Source organism: Pollicipes pollicipes, unplaced genomic scaffold (genome assembly GCF_011947565.3).
Source record: "Pollicipes pollicipes isolate AB1234 unplaced genomic scaffold, Ppol_2.1 Scaffold_1758;HRSCAF=2055_pilon_pilon_pilon, whole genome shotgun sequence".
NCBI lineage: Eukaryota > Metazoa > Arthropoda > Thecostraca > Pollicipedomorpha > Pollicipedidae > Pollicipes > Pollicipes pollicipes.
The window spans coordinates 30,001-42,729 of NW_023595985.1; the positions used below are offsets into that span (position 1 = coordinate 30,001).

Here is a 12,729-nt window from a genome sequence, read left to right on the forward strand (position 1 = left end):
TGAAGATGAGCAATACAAACTGACCCAAGCAAAATGCATAAAATCAGCCAATAAGAAAAATGCAGTCCATATCACCTGTCCATAACTACTACTACCAATCAGTGGCCCAGTTTCATACTCAACAATAGCTGTCATGATAAATATTTATACTGCTAGTTGACTAAGACCACTGATATCAGTGCTGCAAGCAGGGAAATCAGATACCTTGTATTTTAGTGTATCTATCATGTCCTGTGTAGTATTCACAAACACAGTGGCCTCACACAAACAATTTTGCTATTAAAAGAACAAAAACATCAATTCACATCGCTCTTTGGATAGACAGAGAGCCAAGGACCCCACAAACATGACACAGGAGCACACAAAAGCGCATGATTTATACCATGCTGACAACAGAATACAACATTGGGGAACAAATGTGCATCAGTAAATGAGAAAAACTTATGGCCATCCAGCACAAATCCTAAATGAACTATACAAAGACATCTGTTGGGTACTCCAAGGCTGTCCTGACTTTCAGCATGCATATTTTAAGGGAGGGGAGTAAATTTTAACACCTTCCCATTGCCAACACAATGATTACACTGGAATAAACCACCCTACCCTGCTTTCATTGTGTGAGGTATTAGGTGCCAAAAAGGAGGTGCTCATTTAGCACTCAACTGAGCTTGGGTTGCAAACCAGACTTATTTGTTGCTTGGTCAGGGCTATCAGCCAACAGCCCATGGCCTGTGTTTTGAAACATCAAAATAACTCATGATTAAATCACACCTGAACAAACTGCTACATTGTTCGAACCACCTCCTTGACACGTTTCGGTGACGACCAAAGCCCCTCCCCATTCATATGTCAACACGATGTATGGACGGCCCGAAACCCATTACATCTGCGTGTTTGCACCTGGCCATATTGGTAAAATGTGTCACGCGCAAAGACATGCAAATGCCAAAACAGAGCTTGATACCACCTACACCGATGAACACTTCAAACCACAGTTGGTGACACTTCCTCCCCTGCAAATCCCCACGGATCAGCACCACGCACGTATCAGCATTAGTCAGGGAAATACCAACGGCCCTAGAAAGCAGAGGGGAATCTTACACCACGCACTGTGTGCTTAACGCTAGCAACGAACCTGGCGGCTAAATTAGAAAGCTTGGACCTGCGTGTGAAAAGCTTCAGAAATTCACACGTAAGTTTGCTCATGTAGAGCTCAGAGAAAACTTCAAGTTCTGAATTTTTTCGTTGGCTCTATTTTAACATTAATAGGGGAAGAATCAGCACATCGACGTAATATTGAGAAGTGTTCCTGTCGACGCGCGCACAGTTGACTGTGCATCGTAATCATGACAATAATGACGCGTATCATACATTGCTCGTTCGGCGCAATAGCGCAAGACCCTACCGAGAGCCTCTGCATAAAGCACAAATCACGGACAAAACGTAGTAAGAACGGCGCCCCATTAGCCGGTCACCACAAATTTGCTAAAAATAACGAAACGGGACGCTTCTACCGCGTGAGATGAATTATAGCCAAAACAAGCCATTTCACCAACGATTGCACTTTGCTACCAACGTGATCGTTTTCACCTCCGGTTTTTACCGCAGGCTTAACCGTAGCATAGACCAACGGAGAGGTGGCACGGGGGCACGTGGCCATCCTTAAGTTCCCCGATTCGGGTCCCTTGGGACCTGCGGTAATGGCCCAATTTGAGAGCCCGAAGGGCCCTAAAGGCCCGCCGGAGGCCGTATTCTGGCGTTCCGGCCCGCACTCTAATGCTAGTAAGAGAGTCATGCGGCTGATAAGGGGCCCTAAGTCGACGAGAGCGTTACGTCGGTCAGACGCCATCAGCAACGCACAGTCGGCTCGTGGCGGTACTGGCCTGAGGCCCATTTCGCAAGCAGGGGACAAAGCCACAGCCAGCCATTACATGATCGGGGCCCCAGCGTCCATCAGGGCCCCACAGCGCCTAACGGAGCCCTGGGTGACAAGGGGTCCAGATAAAGGGGACAAGATCGGCTGTCTTCTGAGTTGATATGGTTCTATATGTTGGTCAGACATCATCAGTACCGCAGTCAGCTTCGTGGCGGTACTGGCCTGAGGGCCCCTTTCGCAAGCAGGGGACAAAGCCACAGCCAGCCATTTACATTGATCGGGACCCCAGCCCCAGGGCCCCCACAGCGCCTAACGGAGCCCTGGGTTGACAAGGGGTCCAGATCAAGGGGACAAGATCGGCTGCCTTCTGAGTCGATATGGTTCTATATGTTGGTCAGACAATCATCAGTACCGGCACAGTCAGCTTCGTGCCGGCAGGGGCAAAGACGGCCCACTTCTCATTAGCCACAAAGCCGGGGCTGGTAATTTACTCTGGTCGGAGCCCCTGTATTTTATGTTCCTCTGTTAGGCCCTCAGTTCCTAACAGAGGCTGCTGTGTTCGCAAGGGACCCCGAGCCGACCAAGGGTCTGTGTTCGATGAGGTCCGAAGAGGGGCCCAGGTGGCCCAACGGAATCCGACGATCAAGGGCCTGTTTGTAGAGCATAATAGGCCCGGAATGACGGGTTATAGGTCACATAAAGAATCACGACCTGTAGGGCCATGACCTGAAATATCAGTCAGAGGTTTTCTTGGACCGTTTGAAGAACTCTAAGACAATGCGGGTGTTAAATAGGCCAGGGGCCACCAAGGGCGAATGGTTGATTCCCTGGAAAGTTGACGTCCTGGCCCTCCAGAAAATATTGCCCCTCATCCCGAGAGGCGCTGGCGCCGGCGGCGGTGCGGCCAGGCGCCGCTCCTGGTTCGCAGTGTGGGATGTTTTCTGCTAACACTTTTGTTATATTCATCACAACCTACTGGAAACGCATAATGTTAGCATGATTCACGCACTAACTACGCGCGCTAGCGGCGACGACTTCAGGAAACAATATACCTTATTGTAACATTGCAAACAGCTTTACGAACCTGGAAAGAGAATCACAGATGGATTTAGGGAATATTTTATTACTCCAAAACCGGCGTGCTTTAGTCAGGAGGCTACTTAGTCCCGGCGATCCGGACAGAGAATGATGAGGAAATTAGCCGTGGCGCAATACTTACCACTCACCGCTGACGACGCCTATGGTTTGCGGGTTGTTTACGTTTGCTCTGCCGACCCCGTCCAAGTCGCGAGCTGGTACAGAGAGGGAGGTTGAGGCCGCAGCTGGGTGTGAAGGGACCTCAACCATCATGGCGGCTCGGCTTTCGGTGAGCAGTCTGCGGAGTATGCAGCGTTCTCACGGGAGCCAGCTAAGAGCCAAAAGTCATTATTTCCCAAAGAGCAGTGTTTTGTCTAGGCTCGGGCATGGTGCAGCGCCTCCGGTGGGCGTTGATGGCCGCATTGGTGACGGCGCCTGACGCGGTGCGGTGTCGGCGCAGATCGAGGCGCACGGGCACCTGCTGAGATGGGGTCGAGGCTCCGTGCAGCAGCACCGCCGCGTCTCCGACTTGTCGGCTGTGCGCTGTCGGGCGTCTCCGAGACCTTTCTCCGACATACCGGGCCCCCGCAGCCTGCCGCTGCTCGGCTCACTGTGGACGTACAAGACAGGTAAGCCGGGCGCGTGAAGTGTTCTTTTTGCCACTTCTGGACGAACAGTCTTTGACTCGCACAACTTTTACTCTGAACGATCGTAGTGTGTGTGTGGTGTGTGTGTGTGTGTGTGTGTGTGTGTGTGTGTGTGGTGTGTGTGTGTGTGTAGTTGTGTGTGTGTGCGTGCGTGCGTGCGTGTCTATGTGTGTGTGGTGTGGTGTGTGTGTGTGTTCCCCCGAGGGTCTGTGTGTGGTGTGTGTGTGTGTGTGTGTGTGTGTGTGTGTGTGTGTGTGTGTGTGTGGTGTGTGTTGTGTGTGCTTATGACTCGTTCACTGTCGCTCCACTCCACGTCACTCCTCACCACTCTCTCGTAACTCATGTTGCTCACTGTCGCTCACTCTTATCTAACTTTTCACATGTTTTCCTTGAAACATGTGTGTAATATGGCTTCACTCGCACAGTTATCTGTGTACATAAACTGATAGTTACATCTTTAAAATGATTGAACTGAGCTCAAGCTACACTCTACACCATCTTTGCCCTCGGCATTGTCTACCAACGTTAATTGGCCGACCGGAAACAGTGCAGAGTCTGCTGTCAAACTTGGTCTTATCACAAGACGTCAGCTTCTCACGCTTTCATTCAGCTTTCGTTGTCATGGCCCGGCTTGACAAGAACGACGAAGTGTCGCAGTTATGCCGCCGTCTGACTTTTGCTGCAGTTATGAGCGTCTGCAGACCGCGGTGACCGCCACCGTACTTGCAGGACGCTACGACGTGAACCGGTACCACGAGGCTTTGCTCAGCATGTACGAGCAGTACGGGCCGGTGGTGCGCGAGAGGTTTGGCACCAGCACCGTGGTGCACCTGTTCGAGCCAGACCTCGTGAGGTGGGTCGCGAGACCTCTCCGAGGTCACCATCAGCTGTGCAGCGGCAGCCTACGCACCAGACCGTTTCTCCGCTTTAGGAAATTTATCGCGGAAGCAGTGGCGACGCGTTCTCTGAGTGGCTTGAAGTGGGATGATTTTTGCTTGGGTGATTTTTTCACAATTTCGCTTTTTCCGGATAATTCCATTTGACGTTACGCCATGTGATGTAACGCCCGGATAACGGTATGACGTTAATTTTTCCGAATATTGTTAGGGTTAGCTGCCCTTTTCCCAGCCCAAAGTCGATAGGGAAATAACTTTTGCACCGTGATTAGAATCATTCAGCGAGGCCTCATCTGGCAGATTAAATAAATAAATAAAGAAGTCAACATATAGTTGATATATATATATATATATATATATATATAGTACAATATAATTATATATATATATCGTATATATTATACATATAACAATATATATATATATACATATGTGTGTGTGTATATTTGTGACTATTTGTGACCCACACCTATCGACGCCTGTCATCATGGGCGGTGTCGTCACCAAGTAAGCACGACGGTTGCGCTTCGCTCCATCAGGCAGGTGCACCAGCAAGAGGGAAAGTATCCCGCAGTGCCGCCGCTTCAAGAGTTGGTTCTGCTTTACCGACAGAAGAACAACATGAGTCTGGGACTGGGAAACACGTGAGTCTGGCTCGAACCGCCGGTGTTCGCGCTTGGTGTCGGCCAACACAGACATTAGGTGATGACGCCTGTAGCGCTCACTGCAGATCAGAGAGGGAATAATGCCCAGCCTACTTAGTGCATTGCATCAATGAGCAGTTGAACTCTGCGCAAGATTTCACGGCGTGATACCAAGGACAAACACTTCGGTGCTCATCGAGCTCCACGTCCGCCTAAGCTCTAGATGAGCAAGAAAGCTTGGACTTTAGATTATTTTCTCGACATTTTGAATTGCGAGTTTCTGTTGAGTTAGCTACCAATAATCAAACTTTCATACACCCAAAGATGCTGGCTAAGCGACGTGATATAGGCAAACAATGGTTACATTGGCAAAGATCTACGTTTTAAGCCGTGTGCATGGTCACGAGTCAACGAGCCACTCATGACCATGAGCACAGTTTGAAGCCTCGTCTTTTGTCACTAGAACAAGGACTTGCCAGATAACGTTATCTAACTAGCACCTCCTGGCACACTGTAGGTCAATTCTTGTCGGTATTTAAAACTCTCAGCCCATATTGTTCAACTGAACTGTGCTAACATCTAAACTTCATGCGAAGACTTAACTTTCAAGGCAGCGTGCCACATTTAACGGCTTTCGTCACTTGCTCAAAACTAGACTGAAACTAGCTACCTGTTACTGAAGCCTATACCCGACGGAACTCTGAGCAGCGGAGCACAGAAGCCAGTGCTGCTCAGCTAACTCTCATATCTGCCACAGCAACGGCGAGGCTTGGTACCGTCTGCGGAGCGCGGTGCAGCAGCTGATGATGCGGCCCAGGGAGGTGAGCTGCTTTCTGCCTCTGGTCGACACAGTCTCCCGCGCCCTCGTGGACAGAGTGGACCGCGACCTGGACGACACTGGGCAGGTGCCAGAGCTCACACCGCTCATCTTCAAGTGGGGCCTCGAGTGTGAGTGCTGCACGCGTTTGGGAGCGGCCGCCGGCCGTGGTGGTGATAATGGCTGGTGTTTTCAGGCGCATCGATTTCGTCGTCACGCTACAGTCATTATTAAGCGTATCGACGTGTGTGTTGGTAGACAGCGATTGGTGTGCGAGTGGAGGACAGCTGCAGAAGCAGCAAAGGCTGCTGTAAGGGGCTAGTGCTGCGCACCGTGCCTATCATTGACGGAAGACATCTCGACGGTGCTACATACCTTGCCTATCACCTGACAGAAGACACCCCGACAGTGCTGCCTACTGTGCCTGCCACTTGATGGAAGACATCTCAACAGTGCTACCTACCTTGCCTATCACTTGACAGAAGACACCTCGACAGTGCTGCCTACCGTGCCTATCACGTGACGGAAGACACCTGAATAGTGCAGTGTGCTCTGAATATCACTTGGTAAAGGACACCTTGATTGACTTGGTCAGATGCGCTCGGAAAAAGCAGATTAAGAACAGATCGATCTGCCCTGCTTGCTCTGACTGCTCGACCTGTTCAAGACGTTTGGATGCCTCGATCGTGCACCGTCCTGAAAAAGCTCACCCGATATGGCATATCTGACCTCTGATTTAAAGGCTGCCTCGCCGAGCACAGTCAGACCGTACTGGGATGGCAGGTAGCGAATGTCTGGATGGTCTGGACTCAGGCCTCCTGGCGACTTGAGCTGCCATCTGTTGGATGGAACCTAAACTATGTTTCCCGCGGATGCACGCAGCGTTCTAGAATTGCCGACTTTTGGTGTAAAGCAACACCTTATAAGGAGGAATTCTCCACTCCTTTTTCCTATATTTTATGGGAATTTTTCACTCCTACTTGATATTGTCTAACCACACATACCAAACCTACATTTCCCTTTCAGAGATTTTAAGATGGCACCGAAAACCGAGCTCACTTGAACCCATCAGGCATAAACCTGAGGCCTCACCGAACCTGTACATCTATTGCTACAACCTGCCTCGCGTACATCTGAATCATGCCGATATATGCACAGAGCAAGGGCACCAGGTATCTCCGAGCCTGAGAGCCCCAGCGACTACAGCCGCTTTGCATGCATCAAAATTGGTTTGTTTACATCATTGAAAACAATTTACAGCTGTGTGCCAAATGCAAGGTTTTCACACATCCCCTTTTTTTTTGGGGGGGGGGTCGCACCACACAAACATCCTACCAGCAAAGCAAAGCCTGGTACAAGCACCAGTAAAGTCTGGAAGATAATTTTACTCCATGTATTTCTTTTACCCCTAAGAAACTTGACCACTAAATTTCACCACTCCCGAAATGTAGGAGTGGAAAATTCAGCAAATTTGACCGAAAAACTGTAGTGCTTCATATTTTTAATTAGTTTGTTTTTCTTGGACTGATGCGAGTGCGGCATGACTTCATCTTTCCTTTCTTTCCGATTGTCTTTAACGGCACTATCTATGGCTTAAAACGTTGACCAATTTCTCCGCAAAATGTGCCAACTGCAATCTTGCGCATATCTCATACAGAAATTGGATTCATTCGCCTGCCGCCCAAACGTATTTGATATGTATCCAAAAGCGAACAATTCATGAGGAATGAAAGAGATAATATGATGCACGGAACTTACGTTAACCGACATTGTCGCCCTGTTATACCCCTAGACAGCCGTTTTTTCATGGCGGTACCCAAGAACGATAAATCTAAGCTTTGGGACAGACCTGTCGCAACCAATACAGAAATGTTCGGTAGCAAAATTCTGCCCTCCGAAACTGTGTTTTCTCATGCAGATCTGCTCCTACTTTTCCGAATTTTTGTCTTGTAGGACGGTGGGCATGACTGCTATTAATACTTTGTGGGTGGTTTGGATCACCCTGTCTGTCACCAAACTATGCGAAAGATGCTACCTTTCTGTTTATGTATAGGGGGGGGGGGGGTAGCAGAAAGAAGCTTACCCCCCTAAAAAGCCATAAGTTTCTCCTGTGGAGCAGCTAGCTGCCCACCATACCTGCTTTTAACACATGAGTTGTGACCAGATTTAGCCATTTTCTGTTTGATCCATCAAGTTTTTGTTCATAAGACAAATTCTGATGTCCGAATACATGCAATTAAACTATTGTATTCCATACTCTTAATTATTTACCTCAAATTTGTTGCAATGGTCCCTCATGTCTGCCTTAACAAGATGTCGTTCATGGCTTGCCATGGTTTGCTGTCTGGCAAATTACTGTACTGTATATATGCACTTTTTAGCACATGAATGCTCTAATCTGCATAGCATAATTACAATGCGCGGTAGGTATTAGCTTTCAGCAAATAGTCAGACCATCCCATTTAAAATGCGAAGCTAACATTTCAACCTTTAAGTCAATAAGTATGAATAACCAAACTTAGATGGATGCCTTTACTGCAACTGAAAAGGCAAGCAGCTAAACTGGCTTTGTGACCATCTATAAGTTATGTTATGTTTGGAGAAGAGCGGTTGTTTTGTGGAGCATACCCACTATTTTCCTTGACAGAGGCTGACCACGACAAGCAGATTAGGTTATTCAAAGTGAATTGAGAGGTTTGCATTTGTGTGTCGTCAACTTTGTCTGGTGTCAACAAGCTGACACAGATGAATTGAACCAAAACACAAGCTTAAACCAGTAAAAAATGAGCTATATCATGCTTTTATCACAAACTGCTGCTTGTCAAGAAATAGGTGAGCTAAGCTGAGATGATGTTTAAGATATAGGCTATTGTAGGTTAGGCTAAGTTGGTTAATTACACGGCAAGTACCAGAAGGAATTTTACAAGAATCAGTGACTCACAAAGGCTGCTGCGATACAAACACGTAAGACGGGATGAGGTGAGGTAAAAGTTCTTTTGGTTAGGCTTGGTAAAGTTACTTAAATAGAAATAATCATTGGTATTTTGCAAGTAACAGCGACATAATATTGATATTTCCTGAACATATTTCAACAGAAGCCAGCAGTATGTTGTGTTTGATTTGTTGATGCATTGATGTACAGGAGTCCAAGGTGTTTTTGTTTGAATGCTTTATGCCCGTTAAATTTCTTGCTGTTTTTTGTCGTTGAATTTATTTGCTTTGTTTTGCGTTAAGAAAATTCTTTGGAAGGGGAGTAAAAAGTGCGGCATCAAAACATTGATGTTATACAGTTGTTGATGCTTATTACGCTATGATGAAATTACTATTCTTTAATGTTTTCTATTTCACTGCAATGACCTACAGTGTCGAAAAACAAGAGCATTTTGTCATGTTTGTGATATTACTTCCATGCCAACTTGAAATGTATGTCATTGTTTGCGGCAGCATTTCCCACTAACTCATAAGTTCCACTTGTTTAATTTAATTTTTCACTCCCGTACGATCTTTTTGCGATGAAATTTTTCACACACCTATTCCCACGCTAGGTCAAAACCGATTCTAGCTCACTGGACGCACACAGCTGCTTGAAAGTTATTGCTCTGACCTGAGCAGTATTGTTGAGTTAGAAATGCCCATCGACAAATGGCCGTAGGGCGCACTCACAGCGGTTTCGATAAAGTTGGCCAAAATTGTGTGCTTCGTTTCTTTCGCATTAAGCGGTTCAATACGAATTCATTCAATCCCGGAACGTCAATCACATTCTTAACCCTTCGAAAACTGCACGTCCCGGGTAGCTCACTATAACTTCCGAGGGTTATTGAACTGCATCATCAATTAGAGTGCATCAATAGTCACGCCTTGCAATGACCAAACCCCTTAAAATTATGGTTATGGATGCCGACAACGATCTTGGGCCTCTCAGGTTTTCGATGTGGTCAAGTAATGCTTTGGTTCGCTTATTCGGATCAGTAAAGCAAAAGATGTATGCCAAAATACGCCAAAAAACACTGTTTTTGTCATTGTACTTTGATACTTGCTCTCCACGCTTTCTATATTGCTTACCGGCGTGTTCTCTTTACCCCCTCCTCCATCAATTGACAGCAACATGGTGTGCAGAAGGCTATAAACGTGAAGGCTCGAACTCCCACGAGACAAAAGAAAGCTGTGCGTACGTCAGGGTCTGAAAAGCAGACGCAGGGTTGAGACGCACAGCGTTTAAAAACAATCATTTGGTGATATCACACATTCATGAACTTATCGGCCAAAAAGCACAGAACGGCAACGCTGGACCGATCCTCCACCCCGCGTCTCGAGGAAGGCAAGGTAGCCTTCCCCACCGTGCCATGCTGGCGTGGAGTGCCCCTCCGGTCCCTACAAGGCACTGAGCCTCATTTAGCTCTGTTGTAAATTTGTTGGTGACCACATCGCTTGTTGTGCACATCTATCGCGAGGACATAAGTGATTGTCGCTCCACTTTCCTGAGCGCGATGCGTGCTGAATGGTACATTTCTCGCAATAATGTTGCGACTTGACATCCCACTTGCGTGTAATATCACCGAGTGCACAGAACAAACCAATAATACTGGCGAATGGGGACCACCACCGCGTGGCCTGACCGGACCCCCGCGCGCCGACAGCGGCCACGCACGTGTGCGCGGAGCGGCGTTTCGGCGCGCTATCTGGTGGCGCCGACGAGCGGCGAGCCGAGCAGCTGATCGCCGCCAACCGCCAGGTGGCGAAGGTCGGAGGCCGCCTCAAGTTCTCGCTGCCGCTCTACAGATACGTCAGCACGCCCGGCTGGCGGCAGCTGGCTGCTGCTGAGCGCCACTTCAGCAGGGTGTGGCTGTCCGTCTCGCTGCTGGGCGAGCCGCCGAGCTCACCGTCACTGGCAGGCCGCCACGGAATGCGGCGTGGGTTATGCCGTATCTGGAGTCGCCATGGCGCGCCGCTCTCAAGATGGAAAAGGTGGACCAGTCGGCGCGCGATGATGTCGATAGGCTCTGCTCGATGACTTGTGTCGCGCTCAACAGTTTGTCTCTCAATAGCCCACTTTTACTTCTGATCATTTGTTCTTTTTCTTCTTGTGTTTGGTTGTTCATTTGTATTTGCCCTCCACTACGGCTGCTTGTACCCTAACGCCTAGTCTTTTCAGTCACGTTCTCGTATACCCTGGGTGAAATGTCAGTGAGCTCCTGCAGAAGAAACGGCACTTCCCCTTTTCAGCGTCACAATAGAGCTGTTCGACAATGTCATCAGCGAAATTGAAAAGCTGGCTGAGGAAGGCAAGCTGCAAGACGGCCAGTACAAATTTCTCTGCTTTCTGATGACCAGGCCCAAAGTGTCCAGGAAGGACGTGCTCATAATAGCATACTCTATGTTCAACGACGGACTCTCTACGGTCAGTTGTCATCATTCATGGCTTTGCGGCCAAACAGTAATGATCTTACCCAATGTAAAATGCGTTTTGCAATGGGTTAAAATGCGCCTGACTACAAACATACATGGCGGATTTGAGGCTTTAACTCATAATACTGATCAGCAGATGCTACTACAGCACCTTTTTCTTTTCCCAAATATATCTTTCGTACACCGACTTTCTGTGAATCCCTGTTCCGTTCAGCAACACCAACATTACAATGACTGTCGACGAGTATCGCTAGTGGTCCCACCTTCCGTATGGCTGGAGTGTGTCTGCGACTGGTGCTGGCTGCTCGTGCCATCGTCACTGCTCGTCCCACGACAGACCGTGCCGGCCCTGCTGTGTGCGCTGTGGTGTCTGGCCCACACGCCAGCGGCACAGCAGAGCCTGCACAGCGAAATCACCGCCGCGCTGCCCGGCGGCGAGGCCCAGGAGGTCACGGCCGACGTCATTAGCAGGCTGCCCTTCGTCAAGGCCGTGCTGAAGGAGACGCTGAGGTGAGTCTAGGACTTGTCCTAGCAGTAAGCGAGATCCATTCAAGAACCAGTTAGGGGAGGCATTGTGTCGCTCATTAGTCATGCCCAGCGGTCTTGGTAGAGGTATGCTCGCGTTCAAGGGTTCCGCTGTTTCAGTGCAAAAGGGCTGTTAAAAATGTTTCGACCCTGCACTAGGTTCGGAGTCCAAGCCGTACTTTCAGGCTCCCTGTTGGCTGATGAGTGGTTTGATCCCTTCGTCCCAAAGCTGCAGTGGCGTTTAGGATAAACCATAACAACACGGTGTCATTTTCTGTTACGACGGCAGCATTGGAACGAAAGATACCCCTACGACTTGCAGGTATCCAATCATTGCAGCGAACGCCGTATTTCCGATAGATTTGCTACATCGAATAAAAGATAGTGTTCGGATGTAGAATTTGATCAAATTCCGGCCGCCTACCGACAGATACAAAGGATATGATGGCAACAGTAATGTGACTAAAAATACTCTGACAATATAATGGTAATATCAGGATCACAGTTTGCTCTCTGACACTGAGCATTACCAAATGGACCAATCACTATCAGTCTTAGTGTGAACAGCCAATTGCCATTTCTAGACCTTCTGATTGACTCATCAGATGGTACATTTCAGGCAGATGCTTACAGAAAAGCCACCAGCCAGAGTAAATGCATGAGTGGAAGGGACATTTTCCAGAAACATATAAGAAAGGAATCATTTGGGCTTACATCCGCAGGGCTTTGATATATTGTTCTTTGTGGAGTACTTTCGATGGGAGCTAGACCATTTGCGTCAAATGCGTAATAATGGATACACAAATGCTGAGTTTGCAAATGCCGCGGGGTCATTACACTG

General features: G+C 48.3%; 1 protein-coding gene and 1 pseudogene across 1 annotated transcript in view; one reads left to right on the plus strand and one right to left on the minus strand.

Moving 5' to 3' along the window:
- LOC119095712 (proteasome activator complex subunit 3-like) overlaps nucleotides 1-1,057 on the minus strand; it is a 4,451-nt pseudogene extending 3,394 nt beyond the window's left edge.
- A 3,202-nt stretch (nucleotides 1,058-4,259) lies between these two features.
- LOC119095723 (putative cytochrome P450 CYP44) overlaps nucleotides 4,260-12,729 on the plus strand; it is a 33,190-nt gene continuing 24,720 nt past the window's right edge. The window contains exons 1-6 of the mRNA XM_037218579.1: nucleotides 4,260-4,453; nucleotides 5,036-5,140; nucleotides 5,898-6,088; nucleotides 10,595-10,793; nucleotides 11,181-11,355; nucleotides 11,701-11,873. Of these exons, the coding sequence (XP_037074474.1) occupies nucleotides 4,260-4,453; nucleotides 5,036-5,140; nucleotides 5,898-6,088; nucleotides 10,595-10,793; nucleotides 11,181-11,355; nucleotides 11,701-11,873 (1,037 nt within the window). The remainder of the gene's footprint in view (nucleotides 4,454-5,035; nucleotides 5,141-5,897; nucleotides 6,089-10,594; nucleotides 10,794-11,180; nucleotides 11,356-11,700; nucleotides 11,874-12,729) is intronic.